At 37.5% G+C, this 19,703-nt stretch overlaps 1 protein-coding gene across 4 annotated transcripts in view; it reads right to left on the bottom strand.

The window, feature by feature from the left end:
- Nucleotides 1-363: 363 nt before the first annotated feature.
- Nucleotides 364-19,703, bottom strand: part of KDM7A (lysine demethylase 7A) — a 95,668-nt gene continuing 76,328 nt past the window's right edge. For all 4 annotated transcript variants that reach the window (XM_036328557.1, XM_036328560.1, XM_036328558.1 and 1 more), the window contains 9 exons: nt 16,959-17,168; nt 15,195-15,319; nt 14,833-14,987; nt 13,663-13,760; nt 13,059-13,207; nt 12,257-12,465; nt 10,591-10,676; nt 7,374-7,647; nt 364-6,745 (listed from right to left, as the gene is read on the bottom strand). In XM_036328557.1, the coding sequence (XP_036184450.1) occupies nt 6,651-6,745; nt 7,374-7,647; nt 10,591-10,676; nt 12,257-12,465; nt 13,059-13,207; nt 13,663-13,760; nt 14,833-14,987; nt 15,195-15,319; nt 16,959-17,168 (1,401 nt within the window). In that variant the 3' untranslated portion in view covers nt 364-6,650. The remainder of the gene's footprint in view (nt 6,746-7,373; nt 7,648-10,590; nt 10,677-12,256; nt 12,466-13,058; nt 13,208-13,662; nt 13,761-14,832; nt 14,988-15,194; nt 15,320-16,958; nt 17,169-19,703) is intronic.

The raw sequence follows: 19,703 nt of genomic DNA, 5'->3' as shown, positions 1-19,703 counted from the left end.
GCAGGCCTGGGGCTTGAACCTACCCCTGTAGCTCCAGTGCTAGACAATGCCTGGTATACTGCAGGTGCTCAAGAAGTATTTTGGGGTGCCCAGGTTGGGGACAACAAATGGTTTTAAGTGTCCCCCAGTAGCACCAGCATCCATGGCCATAGCGTAGCCTCATCTTGCCAACTAATTACCCTTTTGTCTTCTTTCCTCTCTTTCACTAATTGCTTCCCCAGCAATACATCTAATAAAATAATATGACACATTACTCTGCACATTTGAATCTTCAGAAATACTAAGGAGCCTATACAGTTTTTCACATACTCTAATAATTCTCCCATGAATCAATAAGCAGAAAAAAAGAACAGAAAACCAGAATTGGATATAGAATTCAATTTTTTTTCTTTCAAAGACACATTTTATACAATTTTCAACATTTATACTTTCAAACAAAATGAGCCAAAAATACACCCAGCACTAAAAAAAAATCAAAACAGAAGTAATACAATTTTGATTTCAATATTTTAAAATACAGAAATTGAAAAGAATACCAAATACAACTTTAAACAAGTCACTTGTTCTCCCCTCTAATAACCAATTAAACTATTTAAAGACTTACAAATTTAAAACAGAAGCAAAATAAATACTGTACACTTTCCCTGCCTGCAGGCAAAAGATGGGAAATACTGTTAAGAGTAAAAAAAAAAAAAAATGCTCTTTAAAGCTTCAGCATCCCGTTTCCCAGCCACGCCCCACTCTGTAGTCACACAGTGTGCTTCTGTATTCAAAGGACACACATGTGCACACACACTGACTGCCTATACAAACAGACAAGACACTACTCTGCAGACACCCCAAACAAGAAAGGGTACCAAGTCTCCTTGGACCATGGGCATAAAAATCAGTTAAGGAAAGTCAGTCAGGCTAGCAAAACATTACTACAAAACTAATAAATACCATAGCCAACAACTGTCCCCTTTTCAAATTTCACAGATTTGAAATCTCTAAAATCAATACTACCCCACCCTATCACCTCCCTCTACCCCCTCAAAAAAACAAACAAACCTGCTGAAGCACTGGAAAAGTTAGACATTTCACAGTAAATGTGAAAATTCATATTATATAATCTCTTCAAATGAACCTTTCACCCTCTTCCCACAGCATGTAACTATTATGGCTTAATTTATATTAAAAGTAGAAAAGTCTTTTCGGAAGGAAATACAGTCTGCGAAGTTGCACATGCATTTCCTGATCAGTGCTATTTCATACCTAACAACTGCATGACGCGTTTGCAGTCAGAAGCTATTTTGGGAAAAATTGAGGTTATAGCTTTTGATTCAGTCTAACCATAAATGTAAGGCCCTTAGTTTGGTTTAGGTTTCTTTTGCAATATAAAATAACCTGGGGTTCACTTAGCAAGTGACACCTCAGGTCCCTGACTATAATGTGGAAGTTATATGTATGCTTTGTAAAAATAAAAGGTTACGTATGAATCTTTGAGGGAAGAAATGATTCTAGGCAAGGAATTAAGGAATTAATTCCTCACTATATATTCCACTTAATAATGGTAACTGTTACCAACCAACTACCACAGGAATATAAGAGTATGTCTGGGTTATTTCATTCCTGCAAGATATTATATATTTCAGCACTTATGATCATTGTTTTGGTGAAATACCTTGGGGGAAAATAGCTGGCATTTTAAAAAGGAAATGGCCAAAATAAAAGTAGGTGGAGGCAAGGTTTATTGTTATGATTAAGTTCCACTTAGGACTGCTTTCTGAAATAAGGAAACGTGAGTTCAGAATGTCACAGGTTTTGCATAGGTAAGCTACTTGGAGGTCAAGGGCTACGTGGTAGCCAGGATTTATTAGTGAAATAGTGCAGAACAGATCAACTTGTTGGAAGAATCACTGAATATAGTTCTGAAAGGGTTTTAACAAAAATTTAATGTTGCACTTGTTAAGACAAAGCTTTAGGACACCAGAGAGGGCACCATGGGTGAGAGGGAGACTCTACAGGGTAGAATGCGGGTAAATGAACATTATTTTCCCTACCCATTAAAGAGGAGAAAAATAGTATAAAAGAGTAAAACCACAGTCAAATATGATAAGCTAATTGCTTTGGAAATAAGCATTTGCTTCTTAATGACCTTAATTATTAAAAATTTAATGTAAGGGATATAAAAGATTTGACTTTTATGTCATGATTTTCACTGAAGAACAAATAAAAATAAGGGCAGGGTTTTTAGTAAGGCTATAGTATCAAAATTACTTTAGTCCAACAGCAATGTAGTGAGTATATTACTTCTCCTTTCTTTCCATCTGGCTTCTAGCAAGCATATCAACATCACCCCCAGGACAAGCAGAGGCTGCACAGCATTGCTGTGGTAGGAAGCAAGGTACCAGAGGTCTAGATCTAGAATCTACTATGACCCCAGGCAAATCACTGCCCTATTTGGGTTCCATTTGTCTTCTTTATTTACCGGTAACACGTTTTTCCTAATGACCTGATGCTCAACCTTCTCAAGATTGCTTTAGATACAGGTCTAGGGCATCCAGAAACAACTGGTGATCTTTAGCTTTTCTTTTTGGAGGGAGCAACTGGCTTAATATTTAATGAGAAAAAAATGAATTTTTGAAAAATGTTCAGATTGACATTATTAAGCCTTCATCTCCATGTGAAATCGTAAAATGCTGATACACTGCAATAGTTACTTCTGGCAGTGGTGTACCGGGTGGCAAGGTGATTCAGGAGCTCTTGGGGGAGTTACTATAGAAAGCAACTCTTGAAACAAGCAGAAAGAATCTTTCCTTAAGTCATCTTAATGATTACTTGAGGATTAACAGTATCACTCTTATCCATAAACTATTTCACTTTTCTTTCACTTCAAGCACTAATTTTAATTTTAATTCAGCACCTTGTTAGAGACTCTTCAGGTTTTTTAGGTAGCATGCTCTGGGCATAGATTTGACAGAAAACAAATTTTATGAGTAATAACAGTTTAAATTTAAAATGCATAAAAATGTGCATTCATTATCAGTGGCCACTTAAATAATGATAAATTAACTGCAAGTATGAAGTGTTAGTAGATTAAGAAACACTTTTCCATGTATTTGTTAACTGCATTTTTATCCAAACTAACAAATGAGAAAACTAAGATGTAGTAAGAATAAGCAACTTATTCAAGGTCACACAGCTGACATAAAAATGGCAGAACCTGGGCAAAAATCCAAGTTGTCTGCTCTCTTTCATACCAAACCATGACCCTCTACTGCCAACATTAAATTGTTAATTTCTGAAATGTTTTTTTAAATTTTAAAAATTACTTCCACTTCTATATAGCATAGTATATCTCAATTGAAACAAATGAAGTTAATGCTTTTTTAAATAAATGGGCTCTCTTTTGCTTATGTTTGCTTAGAAGTAAAAATAACACTGCTTATTTCCTGACGAAGATACCTTCAAAGGCAGAGACCACATTTCAACTTTACACTTCCCCACAGTACTATGTAGTGCTGGGCACACAGTAGGTGTTTGATAAATACCTGCTGATCTCATAAGAACAAATACAGTAGAGTTCATTTAAAAGGCAATAATTGGGATTATTAAAAAACAGAACAGTATTCAAGCTAAGTATTTAAGTAGTAATAAAGATGGCCTTGTTTTCTGAGTTTATAAGATGATTTCAGTCAGAATTTTCAATTTTGTATGCTTTAAAAATTAACTGATGCTTATGAAGTTCAATGTATTTCTAGGATACAAAACTATTATTAAGTGCCAGCTTTGTACTGTTTACAACATTAATCAATACTGGAGAGCATTATATTATGTGACATTATGAATTACAGTACAGTGGATACTAGGTTAACAGAACTTACTTACTTGAATCAATACAGGAAAATTATCTACTACTATAATTAAAAATGCATATATTTAATCATAATTCTGCTTTACATATTTCTATTTGCTTTTAACTAGCTAAATGCCACCACTGCTGTCTTCCAAGTCGTAGTATCTGTGCAGTAGTATTGTTTATAATGAGACCAAGGGAAAAACACAAGGTTGTCTGTTACAGTTGAGTCCACATACTGGCTGCAGTTACCTCAAGGTTCAGGCATTTCCGAGCTACAGGGGATGCATCAGAGCCAGTAACTGTAAGACTAGGAGAGTCCCTGGACCAGTGGCTGAATCTGCACCAATTCAGAAGAAGATACATGTGTTCTGAGTAGTGGTTATATTTATGACCCTGCTGAAAGTTTTTTTTTTAACTTAGCCAGTTAATGGGCTAAAATTGCCAAAAATGAATCCACAGTACCTTCACTTAAAAGTTCCACATACTGTCTACTTAAAATAAGTATTTACCAGCCTAAGTACACAGGGTGGATACTGGCCACAATTTTAACTCATAAAAAGAAATTGTTTTATTTTAATTTTTATAGTTAAAGAAAAAAATTCAGGTAATTAAAAACACTTAGAGCTGTGAGAAGAACATAAAAAAAAGAACCCAGATCATGATGTAACTGAAAAAAAAATATATATATATATTTTATATATATATATATATATATATATATATATATATATCTTATTTCTTAAACAAAAACATGTTCTATAAACACTAAAATGATGTCTACAGAAAACCAAAACATCACAGTAATATACTGTGTGGGAAGGTGGCACAATCAGTCAAACCCAAATTTTTACATTTTTCAAATCTAATCATCCATCAAATGACTAACCATGACCATTCTTAACTAGTTTTGGCATCGTGTAGAATTTAAGTAGGCCACTTATAGGCATTTAATATTTCCACAAAATCCTTCCTGACACCAGGTAAGATCCAGACTTTGATTCAGTCACTTGGGTCAAAAAGGCTAATTCATAAGCTACTTCATATTTATTCCATGAAATATTGGAATGAAGGCAGAGTAAGAAACCTCTCTCTTTGAAAATACACATTTGAATGCAACCATGGAGGAGGATGGTATGGATTTCTTTTTCTTAGCGCTGCACATGATACTTAATATAGAAGGGAAAGTTCTGCTACCTTGGCTCAGTAAATAAAAGGATATCCATAATATGGCCATATTTCTTCTTCATAAAAATAAATTTGATCTTATTTGCCTATATTTTCTTTGTAGGAACTTGTATAATGCTCTCCTGTCAGCATTGGAAATATCTCCACCCCACCTCACCCCAGCCTTGAAAATACTTATTTTTAAGCCATGGGGGGTAGGGGGAAATATTAGCTATTATTAGCTGGCATTTAGTAAAAATTGTGCATAAAAGAGATATATGATTACTTTAAAGCTCAATCAGATACTTAACCTCAATATGCACTGGCTAAGTTAGGATAGATGGAAGAAACTACAAGAAGCACCCATTTTACTTCAAATCCATGTCTTAAATAATTCTTTAGAAGGTTAAGAAATAAAAAACTAAACACACACACACACACACACACACACACACATCCCTGCAAAAGGTCTACTCCAACATGCTTGCTTCTACACAATTAATATAGTATAGTCCTATTATATTACGGCTTATTATGAAGAGCTGAACAACTAAGTCAAATCTTATTTCCCAACAAATTAGGTACACAGAATAAAAGCGTCATAAAATATAACCTTTGTGGCAGGTGTTGGTCCTGCCCTCTAATACCAGCAGTATGAAGAAGGCCCTCTGTAGTTACAAATGCATTTGAAAAACTAGAAATATGACAATTTAATCAAACTTATAATACTTTTTCCACAAATAGGAAAAAGATATTAAAGCTGTTCTCTTTGGAACCCAGGTCATCAGCAAAAATGAAAATGCAAGAAGCCTTTGTTATATTTAGGAAAAAATTGCAATGTCAAACTAAATGAGAAATGTTGGGGTCTTTTATATGTAGGTCTAACACATCGGCTATGAAAGTGTTTCCCTGCAAAGAGAAGAGTCTTGTATCATCACAAAAGCTGGAAGTGCAGAGGGGGAAGGTGGGATATAAGGTCATCAACCTGGATAACAGTATGCACCTTGGATGTTAGCAAAAGCGAAGCTAATAGCTTATAAAAAACATGAAATATATAAAATAAAATGATTTCCATATACATCTTAATTTAAAATAATTAATGCATCAAATCCCTGTTTAAGACTTTAACCTGAATATCAAATTTAAGAGTCCAGACTAGTTACTGTTACTGTGGCTCTTCCCCACATGTAACACACACACTATCAAAAATAATTTAAAAACCTTCACATTCTTAAATCTAAATTAGTGAGATATTTCTCCAGAAATCTTCCAAATAAATAGCTTTAAAAAAGAAAGAATTTAAAAGCTGTTAACTTTTAAAAAAATCTGTTAAATAAATTATTGATAATTCTTTACCACTGAAAATAAATCAAGACACTACCAACAACAAAATGAAATTCAAGCCCTGACAAGAGACCCTTTTCAGTTCAAGGTCTCCTTTTAAGGTTCTACCCTCCTTCTTCCTCTCCCCCACCAGGTCCAAAATGGTTATTGCTGAGTGGGTGTGGCACAGTGAAAATGCAGCATCAGGTTCATTTTGTTCTCCAGGCAGTGTTCTCTACTGGACATGCATGGCGGAAGCTCCAGGCTCCCACACCCCCGAGACTGGTCTCCAAAGGGAAGAGTGATCCTAACAGCAGCTCCGTTACACAAAGAAACGTGCATGGCCATTTCTGTTCAACTTAAGGATCTTCCCAAGGCGTTGTTTGGCTGTTGCCATTCCCTTTTTTGGACGTTTACCTATAAAACACCAATAGCAGTGTAAGTAACGATGCAAATCATACTTGGCACCCAGGACCTGGAAGATTTAAAGGGAGGGCTCTGTGGTGAGCAAGCCTTCAAGGTGTTCTGAATGGGCAAAGTCACACTCCTGGAATTCTACTGTTTAATCCCTGTCACCTCCGCATGTGAGGGATTAAGGCCAACCTTCTTCACAGGACTTGGGTGGCCCTCACACAGTCTGATCCCCACCCATCTCTTCAGCATGAGCTCTTACCATATTCTGCAACAAACTGTGTTCAGCAACAAAATGGACTGAAGTGCTATTTCTCACCTTTGTACCATGGGTCACAGTAGCTCCTTTCCTTCAATGCTATCATGTCACTTCCCCAACTCGGCAGGGCTAACTAAACCCTTACCATCTTTTTCAGGATCTACCTCCTCCGCCCAAAAGCCACTCCTGATCCTCAGAGGTGACTCAGTATCCTGCTATTCCCACAGTAACCTGTACAAACTGTTATCACTGTGGTGTCCACAGTGCACCAGGCTGTGAGCAACTTGACTACAGACACTACCTCTATCAGAACTGCCACTCTCATCATCTTACACAGTCAAAAATATACATAACCTACAAATGTGCAAAAGTTACCTTTTGTTGCCTGGTTGCTGATAGGTGGTGGGTTTGATGCAGGTCTCTTGGTGGGGTGAAGGGGCATTGAAAAGGAAGTTTCACCAACTGGCCTTTCTGGGCTTACACTGCCATTACTTATCTGGCATGCCCCTGAAACCAAGCTTGAATTCTGCATGTACTTTCCATTCTGAGGGCTGGAGCCACTGCTGTCCACAGAATTCCTACTGTGTACCTTTTGACTGATTTCTGATGAACCTTCCTTTTTGATATATTTGTGGCCTCTACTTGGATCCTAAAGAATGAAAATAAGGCTGAATTATTAAGGTTCCTTTAAAAGAAGTGAAGTTTTCAACCTCTCTATACATTACCAAGCCAAGAGAGAGAAAAATTAGACTACTGAACTTTGGTTTTCTTAACATGTAGTGGCCACAAAAGACTACCCTTCATGACAGCCCATTCATTCCAAAAGCTAAAAGCTCTGAAGGATTCAAGTCTTGAAGCTGCATCATAACTGAACCCAAGAAGCAAGCATTATATATGGATGGGGGGAGGGAGAGAATAGGGGAGGAGAAGAGGGAGAGGGAGACAGAAAGAGACAAAGAGAGGCAGAGACTGAGAGGGAGGACGGAGGGGAGGAGGATAGGGGAGGGAGGGAGAATGAATGTAATTTCAACAAGCCATCCTGAACTCAGTGAGCATGTGCTGTGAAAGGAAGCCAAGATGGGAGAAGTGGTCCTACTGCCTCCTCAGCATGGCACAGTTCCCATATATCTCTCACTGTGTTATATGCTATCTTTTTTAGAACGTAACTTCCGTAGGGCTCATCTCTACTGTATTTAAGTTGGTTACTAAAAAACAAAACAAACCTAGATCCTGAAGTCTCAGGTCTGTTTTTTCTGTAACCATTTTTCCTTCAGTCTCTTAAGATTACTGAGTGAACTGTAAGGAAAAAACAAACACTGCTACTGATTGACGGGTCTTGAAATCAATGGAGAGAGCCATGGCCAAAATTAAACAGAGAAAGAAAAAGACAAACTTGAAAGACAGAGCACACTGCAGATGTGATGTTTCACAAAATCAGCTTTAATTATGTGGGTGCGAGATATAAAATGTATCTCTGATTCTCTTTTTTAATCTTACTTTCTTATATCTCCAATTCTGTAATGATTAAATAAGTTTTAAAAACAGCATTAAGCACGGACTTGCTTTAAATTATTTTACAGCCCTAACCGGTTTGGCTCAGTGGATAGAGCGTCGGCCTGCGGACTGAAAGGTCCCAGGTTCGATTCCGGTCAAGGGCATGTACCTGGGTTCCAGGCACATCCCCAGTAGGGGGTGTACAGGAGGCAGCTGGTCGATGTTTCTCTCACATCGATGTTTCTAACTCTCTCCCTTCCTCTCTGTAAAAAATCAATAAAATATATTTTTTAAAAAAATAAAAATAAATTATTGTACAAATATGCTTGAGCATGAAGAGACAACTGCTATGATTTGACATGCCTCTAAAATATCTCTCAATTATAAACAAAAGAAATGATTGTCTCCAAAATGATCATGCTAATCATCTATCTTCATTTTCAAAGACAACTATAAAAACAACAGTTAGATTTAAAAAATAGCTACTTTTAATACTGAATCCTATAGTGAAATTATAAACTCCATGACCAGCTATAGTGAGGCACTGTAAAATCATACACCGAATAAGTGAATGATAACAGTGAAGGGATTTCTTACCTGATCTTTGAGTCTGGAGGATACTGTTAAAAGAACTTGTACAGACAAAACTGCCTTGAAAAATAACCTGGTATATTGGTTTCTTTTCTTATTGTAAAAGCGGTTGGCGAGTATTTAGAAAATATGGATAAGCCAAACGAAGAAATTAAAAAATACCCATAATTCTATTACTCACGAGTATGCTTGGAGTCTAGGAGGTTTAGGGACCCCAATCTGCCACATGAAAATTTTGATTCTTTCTTTGGCTGTCGTTTTCTAAGATTTGCAGCAAAAAGTCATATTACTTTCCTTGCTTAGCACTATTGGTAAAATTTTGTCTTTTTAAAAAAGCTATTTTGGGCCCTGGCTGGTGTGGTTCAGTTGATTGAGTGTCATCCCGTGAATCTAAAGGTCACTGGTTGGATTCTACGGGTTCAATTCCCAGTGAAAGGCATGCAGGAAGCAGCCAATCAGTGTTTCCCTCTCACATCCATGTTTCTTTCTCTCCCCCTCTCCCTTCCTCTCTCTCTAAAATCAATAAAAATATTTTTATTTAAAAAAAGGAAATTTTAAAAAGCTATAAGGGGTTCATTTTGCTTGGTATATGTATTAATACGCTGGGATCCAAATATATAAAGTGTCCTCTCTTAGAGCAAGGGTTCTTAATTTGGAGTCAATGAGTGGTCTGGGGTCTAAATCATAAGAATATGTAAGCAAAAGTCAGCATTTATGATGATCATTTTCTGGAAAGAGAATCTATAACTCTCATCAAATTCTCCAAGAAATTAAGCATCTAAAAATGTTCAAGCCCTAGCCGATTTGGCCCAGTGGATAGCAAGCATGTCAAACTCATGGCCCACAGGCTGCAAGTTTGACATGGTTGGGATAGAGCGTCAGCTTCTGGACTAAAGGGTCCCAGGTTGGATTCTAGTCAAGGGCATATACCTTGGTTGCAAGCTCCTCCCCAGCCCGGGCCCTGGTTGGGGATCCTGGAGGAGGCAACCAATCACTGTGTTTCTCTCACACTGATGTTTCTCTTGGTCTTTCCCTCTCTCTTCTACTCTCCCTAAAAATCAATGGAAAAATATCCTCCGCGAGGATTAACGTAAGTAGGTAAATAAATAAATAATAAATACAATAAAAAAAAAAAAAAGAAATTAAAAATGTACAAGAAACAATTTTAGAGATTAAATAGAGATCCTCTAGTACTTTCCTTTCCTGTTTCATTCTAACTAAACACACCAAAAGGTACTGGCAGCCAGTATTTTTTAACTACTTCCTGGAATAAGCTATTCTTTTCCAGATCACGATATATCCATGAGCTTTGCATTAGTCATTATATCAGAATCTCTAAAAATGGATAGTTGTTCAAATGTGCATTTAATTGTAATTTTTTACCTCCCCAGATCTAATGGTTGATAACTAACTGCAGTTAAAAAAAAAAAAAAAAAAAGAAGGAAAGCAAAAAGAGAGTTAATGACAATTCTAAATCTCCTTTTAATGTTTCAAAGCTTGAATATACCTGAAGATTAAATCTGGAAGTTGTATCAAATTGTTTAACCCAAGAGGAACGCCTCAGGTCCTGATCTTCAGTCTTGACATGGTACCCTAGAGAGAAGTTTTAATCAATTATCTTCACACAAACTTGATCTCAAAGAACAAAGTTTGCTAAATGCTTAAAACTGAAAGCAAATTTGTGTTGCATTTTATTAAAAACTGAGTATGTTAATTCTTTAAATATTTATTCATATATGTTTACCACATTTCTTTCCCTCTCAAAAACAAAACAGTCATCAGCTCACTGTCTTACATGCTAATTCCTTCAATCTTCTCAAAGGCTGTCTTTATATGGCAGGTTTTATGCCAGATGCTGGAAGACTGGAGTAAAATTTTATGGCCATCTGCTGTAGATATAAAACCAAGTGCAATACACACTCTCTAAAAATGATATATTTTCCCATATAGAATAAAGGCATATGTTTGTCTGAATTTTGCAGTATTTGCACAGAAGCTTTCTTTTCAAGGGACCAAACAGATTATAGAGAGACAAAATGAAAGGACAGACTAGAAACCTAGATTTGAATTTTAGTTCTCCCATTACCAATGCATTTTTAGGTAAATTATTTAATCTCTCTAAACTTCAGTTTTCTCTTAGATAATAAGCAAAGGGATCAGACAGTCCTGGTTCAAATTCCAACACCAATGAATACTAATTATATAAGTATGGGGAAGTTAAATTAACTTCACTAAGTCTATTTCCTTTATCTGTAAAGTTATATTACCTACAACAAAATGTTGTTTCAAGAATTAAGTGGAATAATGTCAAACTCCTGGTACATAGTTGACATTTAATTCCGTGAGAACAAACACAAATGCTATAATAGGCATTTGGTTTCAACATAATACCAGCTCCTCCCCACACTTTTAGGGAAACAAAATTTCCCTTAAAGGCACAGAGAAGAAAACACTCTGTGGCATCACTGATGTTACTACTGAGTTTCCTCTTTCCTAATTCTTCCTTTAAAGCTGAGGAGAGAATGTCCCTAATCATAAAGTTCCCTCCTACAAAAGAAAATAAAGGTGATTGTTCAAGCTTAGCAGACCATTTAAAGGCCCTGGCTGGTATTGCTAAGTGGTTTGAGCATCAGCCCACACACTGAAGGGCTGTGGGTTCACTTCCTGGTCAAGGGCACATATCTGGGTTGCAGGTTCAATCCTCGGCCCCAGTCAGGACACATTCGGGAGGCAACCAATCAATCAGTCTCTCTCACATTGATGTTTCTCTCTCTCTTTCTCCCTGCACCCCACCTCCCCTCTATTCTCTCTAAAAATCAATGGAGAAAATATCCTTGGGTGAGAATTAACAAATAATAATAATAATAATAATAATAAAGCACCAAATATTCCTTCCACTGTAATCAACTTATAAAAGGGAAATAACACTATGGTTTAATAGCAATGATAAAATTATGCTGGTGAACATGACTCTCAATCCCAGTTAATTTACATTTTGAATTCTTATACTTGCACCTTACATAACTTGTCAACATTACGTATATTTTGGCCAATATGCTTAATACCATTTCCAACTAAAAATGTGCAATAAACAGTTATTCATAATCTCTAACTTCAACTGGGATTATAGAGCTATTACATTGGGGGTCATGAGTTACTTTTATGTTTCTTACCACATTCCACTGGTTTATCATAGCGGTACAGCTGCCTAACCTCGTGGTTACTGCTGTGACAGCTGCTGGGATCCTGGAGAGAGTTTCTTTCACTGCTGCAGCCTGTGCTTTGTACCTGCCTTTGTAAACATGTGGAATAGTGCAACCCTGCCATAGAGAGCATGCCCTGAATTGCTTCTTCCTCTGTGCTCGTCGAGGTAGGACATTCCCTAAAAAGCAGATAACCAAAAATATAAGAGCCTATTTAGTCTAATGGCATTTTGGTAAATTTTAAAACTAAAAGAAATGTTTTCATGTCTTTATATCACACTAGAGGCCCGGTGCACAAATTCGTGCACCAGTGGGTCCCTTGACCTTGCCTGCAGAATCGGGCCAAAACTGGTCTCCGACATCCCCTGAGGTGTCCCGGATTGCTAGAGGGCACAGGCCAGGCCGAGGGACCCCATCTGTGCACACTTGGGGCCGGGGAGAGATGTGGGAGGTTGGCCAGCCATGGAGGGACTGTGGGGAGGGCTCCAGGGCATGTCCGGCCTGTCTCACTCAGTCCCGATCAACCCAGCAGCAAGCTAACTTACTGGTCAGAGTGTCTGCCTCCTGGTGGTCAGCGCACGTCATATGACTGGTCAACTGTCTGACCCCTGGTGGTCAGTACACATCATAGCTAGTGGTTGAGCAGTCTTAGCATAGCATTAGCATATTACGCTTTGATTGGCTGAATGGATGACCAGACGATCGGACACTTAGCATATTAGGCTTTTATTATATAGGAATGTCATGAAAATACTACCATCAGCAAACCTACCTTTTAACTGGAATTTCACTTCTAGATGTTTTCTGGCTCTTTTGAAGAAAGTTCCTCATCACATTAGATTCCTCCTTGAAGTTTGATGTTATCTTTTGTTTCTTTTCATCACCTGAACTTTCAGACTCTTCAGTGGTAAAATTATTTTTCTGAGATAATAAATAATTAAATGAAAGAAAAGCTATATAAGAAATCTGACCAAGACTGTACAAACTAACAAAAAATACTTTATCTGTCTAGGGTAAGTTAGAATCTTAATTTATCATGAAATTATTTCTGTATTTCATACGAAAAAGTGAAAATCTCCATAACTATAGTAACATAATTCTGTAGTAAAAAACACACAGTACATGTTTTCTTTAAGGTAAAATGAAATATAAAACCTAGGAGATATATGAGAAACAGTATTTCCCTCCACCATTTCCAAAATCAGATAAAGCTACATTTAGCAAATGTAAACAGTCACACATGTGTGTTCGCGTGTGAGAGAGAGAGAGATTATTACAGGGAAAGACCCTGTGCTACAAAGGTCAGAGAGACAGGGAAGGAAAGTGGGTGTTCATTTTTCCACCCAATAGCACCCAGCACGGGCCTTTGGGCATACCAGAGCAGTGCAATCAGGTCCAGAGTCTTCCGAATCAGAAATGTCAGAATATTCTGATGATCGATTCCTGAGTTCTGACTTCACACTTGTAAAAAACCCTGAGAAGTAAGAGTCAAAGAGAAGGTCATGAACAGGGTGATATTGAAAGTCCATCCAGCTTCGTGTCTATGTCACTCCTGTTCTATCCTCCTTTCTTTTCATTCATTCTTCCTCCAAGAACTTTCTCCCCAAATGACCAAGATGCAAACTGAAGTGTATTCTACAAACATTTCTAGAATTTATTAAACATAATTATACATTCCTTATTTGAAAATTTTAAAAATATTTCTTTCCAGAAAAAAGCCTCCAACACTAACATGAGCTACAAGAAACTTCTCAATTTCCCTTTTGCATTATTTCTCTCAACAGATAACAAAAGCATTCAAGTAGGTAGTGAATTCAACAAGCTTATAGACGGCCTTAGCACTGCCTTTCTCTTCCATGAGGCACTACTTCAGAACTACCGCTTGATGAATTCTACTGATTAACCACCTTCCCCATCATGTGAACAAATGTAATTACCAACTACAGCAATATCACATTTACCTGAAATTAGCAGGAATTAAGGTAACTCTGGATTAAATAATGTGAATTATCTGGAACACTTACTTGTCAAATATCAAAATATTTAACTGCTCCTTAAAATTGAGGAGGAAGAGGTATTACTGTTTGTCACACTAATGATAAGCAATTAACAGCCAAGTAGAGGCCCTCTTGTCAACAGGCAGCCAAGAAAAACAATACATGGATTACTAATAGTTTTAGGTCAGCCAATTATATGTCTCCTACTTCTGAAAACCATATACATGTTAGCTAAAATTATTTGTGAAATCCCATTAAACTTGGGACTGTTTTATGTGGAGTAGAGCAGGAGCTTTCGTGTGACGCTTGTAAAAACTGTCACCAGACAAGCATGTCACTAACCTGCACATGTCCTCATCATTAATAATGCCTTCCCTGAGCTCTACACCTCTCTGGGCATTCACATTCAGTATTTCCCCAATGGATACATTACTCAGAAATACTTCAGATTTCTCAAAAGAGTACAAATGTAAGAACTTGCAAGTTACTTCACATGCTATCACATTAGTAATAAAGAGACCTTTACAATGACCATTAAAACAAACATACTATTAAGGGGTTTCTGAGATTCTTCATTCTCCACTGCCTCTATTCCTGAACTCTCTTCTATCTTCACTTTTGCCTTTTTTGTCCTTCTCTTATCCTCTTCATTTTCACTGTCTACTGTATAAAGACTCTGATCTGCGAAGGGGTGTCTTTCGTCTCTGTATATAGAAGGAAAAATAAGTCAAAAAATAGTGCAACTTGTGCGGCCAAACAGTACACTCCCCCTTTAATTTACAGAGAGAGTGGAGAATTGAGCCACTTGGCCCATATGTGGTTAGCTGAACAACAATTGGACTGTGGATTCAGTAAACAGAGGGAACCCCCTGAAAGCTAATCGGTTGGATACTTTGATCTGGTTTACATACTTAATTATCCTTCCATTTGTCAGCAGTAATCGTAGATCATTATCTTTTGCTCTCCATTCGGGTACGGTAGAAGATGGCTGGAGATGTTTGTTGAATTTACCATTCAGTTTAGAGCTCAAGATGTCCTAAAATATAAAAACAGAACTTACTTAATCTCCATACTCAACTACACCCACTGGACTAAATGAATAAAGTCAAGCCATCACCTCCTCCCTTAGCTCTGCATCCCAAACTGGACTAGGCAACCACCCAGGCCAGGAAACAGGCAGCAGCGTGCCACTAAAACCAAATGGTTCCTAAAGCCTAAGCAGGAATGTGGTTTGTCTTTCTGTAGGGCCTGTAACAATAACACACAATAAAGTAGAATGTAAAACTTGTGTAAAGCGAATTCAAAGACATTTCACTCTTGCAGAAAGCTGGAGAGCTGGAGAGCACTGCCCTAGTGCATAGTGATTCTCCTTCCCTGACTTGTTTAAGTGCCAGCTGCTGGTCCTTCCCGATTACCCTACCTTTGACCTACTCCCTAGTCTTCCCACCAGGCACTGGCAGCAGCTTACAGGTCACCACATTGCTATCACTAGGAACAAAGGCCACTATGTGACATAAAGGCATACAATAACTGGTTTTAATACATACAGAATATTTCCTTTCTATGGAAAATGTTTCTTTAATAATAAATAGAACCTTTCATAACATGCTAAATCTTCTCCCAGATGGCTATGGGTTAAGGAGGTTGAGGACAACAAAAATCTTTAAAAAGTATAAAAAAAAATTCTACACCATTTAAAATATTGAAGTTAAAATTTCTATATTGTTTTAAAATATTTTAATTCAGAGCTACCTCCATTTTGTTCATTTTAAATTGTTGCCTATCCTCTATTTAAGATGTAAAATTATGTATGATACAGATCTCGTTGCAAACTCATTACCAGGTTTCACAAAGCCCTATATTGATCAGATTGCTGCCTGCCCCCTTGTCCTTTAGGCAAGCATTTCTCAAACTTTAATGGGTTTATTCTAACAGTCACGCATGCTGATGCTATTGGGTGAGGGATAGGCTTTTTGCACTTGCTTTCCCCTCTGCCAGCAATACTTCTCCTCAGATCTGTGTATCCAACTTTTTCCCATTAAAGTGTCAGTTCAGATGTCACCACCTGAGAGCTCTCTGACCACCCTAGCTCAAGTAGCCAGCCATCCCAAGCCCCTTTACTCTATTGCTCTATTATTTTGGCTTCCTTCATAATGATTATTTGAAATTGTATTATTTTAACACTAGAGGCCCAGCACATGATATTGCGCAAGACCCAGACCCGCAGCGCCGGCAGGACCCAGACTGACTCCTCCCTGGTGACCGGTTGTGGTCATGACGTCGTAACAGTGTCACGACCACAGGCCTTTTATGATATAGATATCTGTCTCCCATCCTTCCAACCTGAGCTAGAATAGAAGCTACACAAAGGCAGGGACTTAAGTTGTGCTCACTCCGGAATCTTCTCTAGAGCCTGTAAGAGCATGGCCTTGGTAAACGCTCAATAAACATGTCAGTAAATGAATGAGATCTAGTCATCCTACTTCTGCACTGATGCCCAGAAAGTTGAAGCACCACCGCCCCCTTCTACAGGCATAAGCACTGTTGACCCCTACACAATGCTAACGGAAGATTAGATAACAAGACTGGTCAGACTATTCTCCTTTGAGTATCCATTTGAAGAACTTTAAGGAACAACGAAGTCTCTCTTTGTCATCATGAAACATAATACTTGCCTCTTCCCAAGGACACATCTCTAATCTTCTGAGGACCTCCCTTGTGTGGAGCTCTAGGATGTCTAGGTTAGAAGGAGTTCGGACATTATGATCTCGAAGTTTCCTCATCCTTCGTCGGGAATGGTATGGGGAAGTTGCTTCATTTGAGGATCGTGAAGCTGGACACACTGTAGAAATTCCCTGAGATTTAACTGGCTTGCTGTTTTCCTCCTTTAAGAATTCAATTCAGAGTATTTTTATAATAAGGCTACATACATACCTAAGTAATCAGCCACAGAAATATTTTAGGAAAGAAAAACCATTCAATTTAATTATATAAAAAAAGACCCAATAATAAGATAAACAGCTTTGCTGAGACCTTTATTTCCTTTTCTCCCCCACGTAATTATATACTATGAACATATTTCCTTGATTTTCAATATAATTTTAAAGGCTGTGTAGTACTTTGGTGTATACCTATAGTATGATTTACTGACCTAAAAATTACTAGGAGTTAGTCAGTCAGGCTGCTTCTAATGTACTTTTTCTTAAAATATTATTTTTTTAAAAAATATTTTTTTATTGATTTCAGAGAGGAAGGGAGAGGGAGAGAGAGAGAGAAACATCAATGATGAGAGAGAATCATTGATTGGCTGCCTCCTGCACGCCCCCTACTGGGTATTGAGCCCGCAACCTGACCTGTCCTTGACCTGAATCGAACCTGGGATCCTTCAGTCCACAGATTGACGCTCTATCCACTAAACCAAATCAGCTAGGGCCCAATGTAAATTTTTTCACATACATAGTTGCATAAATCAATAACTGCTTTTTACCAAGAAACCAGAAACACCAATCAGAAAGGATATATGCACCCATATGTTCATAGCAGCACAATTCACCATAGCTAAGATCTGGAAACAGCGTAAGTGCCCATCAGTAGATGAATGAATTAGAAAATTGTGGTACATCTACACGATGGAATACTATGCTGCTGTAAAAAAGAAGGAACTCTTACCATTTGCAACAGCATGGATGGAACTGGAGAGCATTATGCTAAGTGAAATAAGCCAGTCAATGAAGGAAAAATACCACATGATCTCACTCATTCATGGATAATAGAGACCATTATAAACTTATGAACAAAAATAGATACAGAGGCAGAGCTGCCTCAAACAGACTGTCAAACTGCAGCGGGAAGGCTGGGAGGGTAGGGGGGCAAAAGCGGGGGATAAGAGATCAACCGAAGGACTTATATGCATGCATATAAGCATAGCCAATGGACATAAGACACTGGGGGGTAGGGGAGGCCGGGGGATTGTCAAGGGTGGGGGAAAAAAGGAGACATATGTAATACCCTTTGTAATACTTTAAGCAATAAAAAAAAAATAAATAAAAATAAAATAAAATAACAAAAATAACTGCTTTTTAAAGCAAAGTCACACATCTACATAGTTTTGAAAAATTAAAATTCTATAAGCATATCATGAAAAGTTGCAATCTACTCTTCCCCATGCCAATTCCCATTCTCTGGAGGGAATGGGAATTATATATATACATATAACAAATGTGGTAACAGAGATATAATTTACCATTCTAACCATTTTTATGTACAGAGTTCAGTGGCATTAAGTACATTTTGCATTGTTGTCCAACCAGCATCTATTTCCAGAACTTTTAAGTTTTCCCAAACTTAAACTCTGTACCCTTTAAACAATAATGCCCCATTCCACCTTACTCCTAGCCCTAACAACCATCATTCTACTCTGTTTCTATGAATTTGACTGCTTTAGGAACCTCATATAAATGCAATCATACAATATTTGTCCCTTTATGACTGTCTTATTTCACTTAACATAATGTTTTCAAGGTTCATCCATGTTTTAGCATGTGTCAGAATTCCCTTCTTTTATAAAGCTAATATTCCACTGCATGCATATACCACATTTTGGTTATCCATTCTCCCATGACATAATCTTTGATTGCTGTGAATAATGTTGTTATGAACATGCATATACATATATCAGCTTGAGTCCCTGCTTTCAATTTTTTCGGGTATACAGCCAGCACTTGCAACTCCTGCAGCTGTTTTTGTTGTTTGGTTTTTTTCTTTCAGTTATTTGCCTCTGAATTTCTAAGTAACGTTTATACTGTTATTTCTTGGTTTTTTACCTGTAGCTATATCACTGAATTCCTACTATGCAAGATGAAGCAAGTCTTAATTCTGGCATCCTCTCCTAAATGTACACATACTTCCCCTGCCTTCAATATTCAATATTTAAATTGGACTCAGTAAAAATTATTTACAACCCAGTGTTACATAACATTATTTTCCTTGTTATCCTTTGATTTTTCCCTGAGTTCAAACTGCCTCACTTTCCATCAGCTTGTTTTCTAGTATGTACTTATCACTAATTAATCCCAAAATTCTCCACTGGAAGAATACAAACATTCAAACACATTAGGTAATTAATCAAATTTATATTTTTCTTTGGAGACATCCTCCTGGATGGGATTGCCAGATAAAGTATGAGGCATCTAGTTAAGTTTGGATTTCATTCTCCTGATCCATCCTGGACCGGCTGCTCTCTGTACCTGCACATGTCATCACAGACCCTTCCTGACCTGCTCCCACTCCACCATATAACACTGCCACCACCACCACCACCTCTGACCTCCCTCCTTTATTTTTCTTAATAGCACCTTGCCAATTCCTGATATAACAAAATCTATGGGTAGCCTCTTACTTCTAAGCTCCATTGCCAGGAC

This window comes from Myotis myotis, unplaced genomic scaffold (genome assembly GCF_014108235.1).
Source record: "Myotis myotis isolate mMyoMyo1 unplaced genomic scaffold, mMyoMyo1.p scaffold_m19_p_11, whole genome shotgun sequence".
Classification (NCBI taxonomy): Eukaryota; Metazoa; Chordata; class Mammalia; order Chiroptera; family Vespertilionidae; genus Myotis; species Myotis myotis.
Note: the sequence above shows the minus strand (reverse complement) of the source record. Positions and strands in the feature narration are given on the sequence as shown.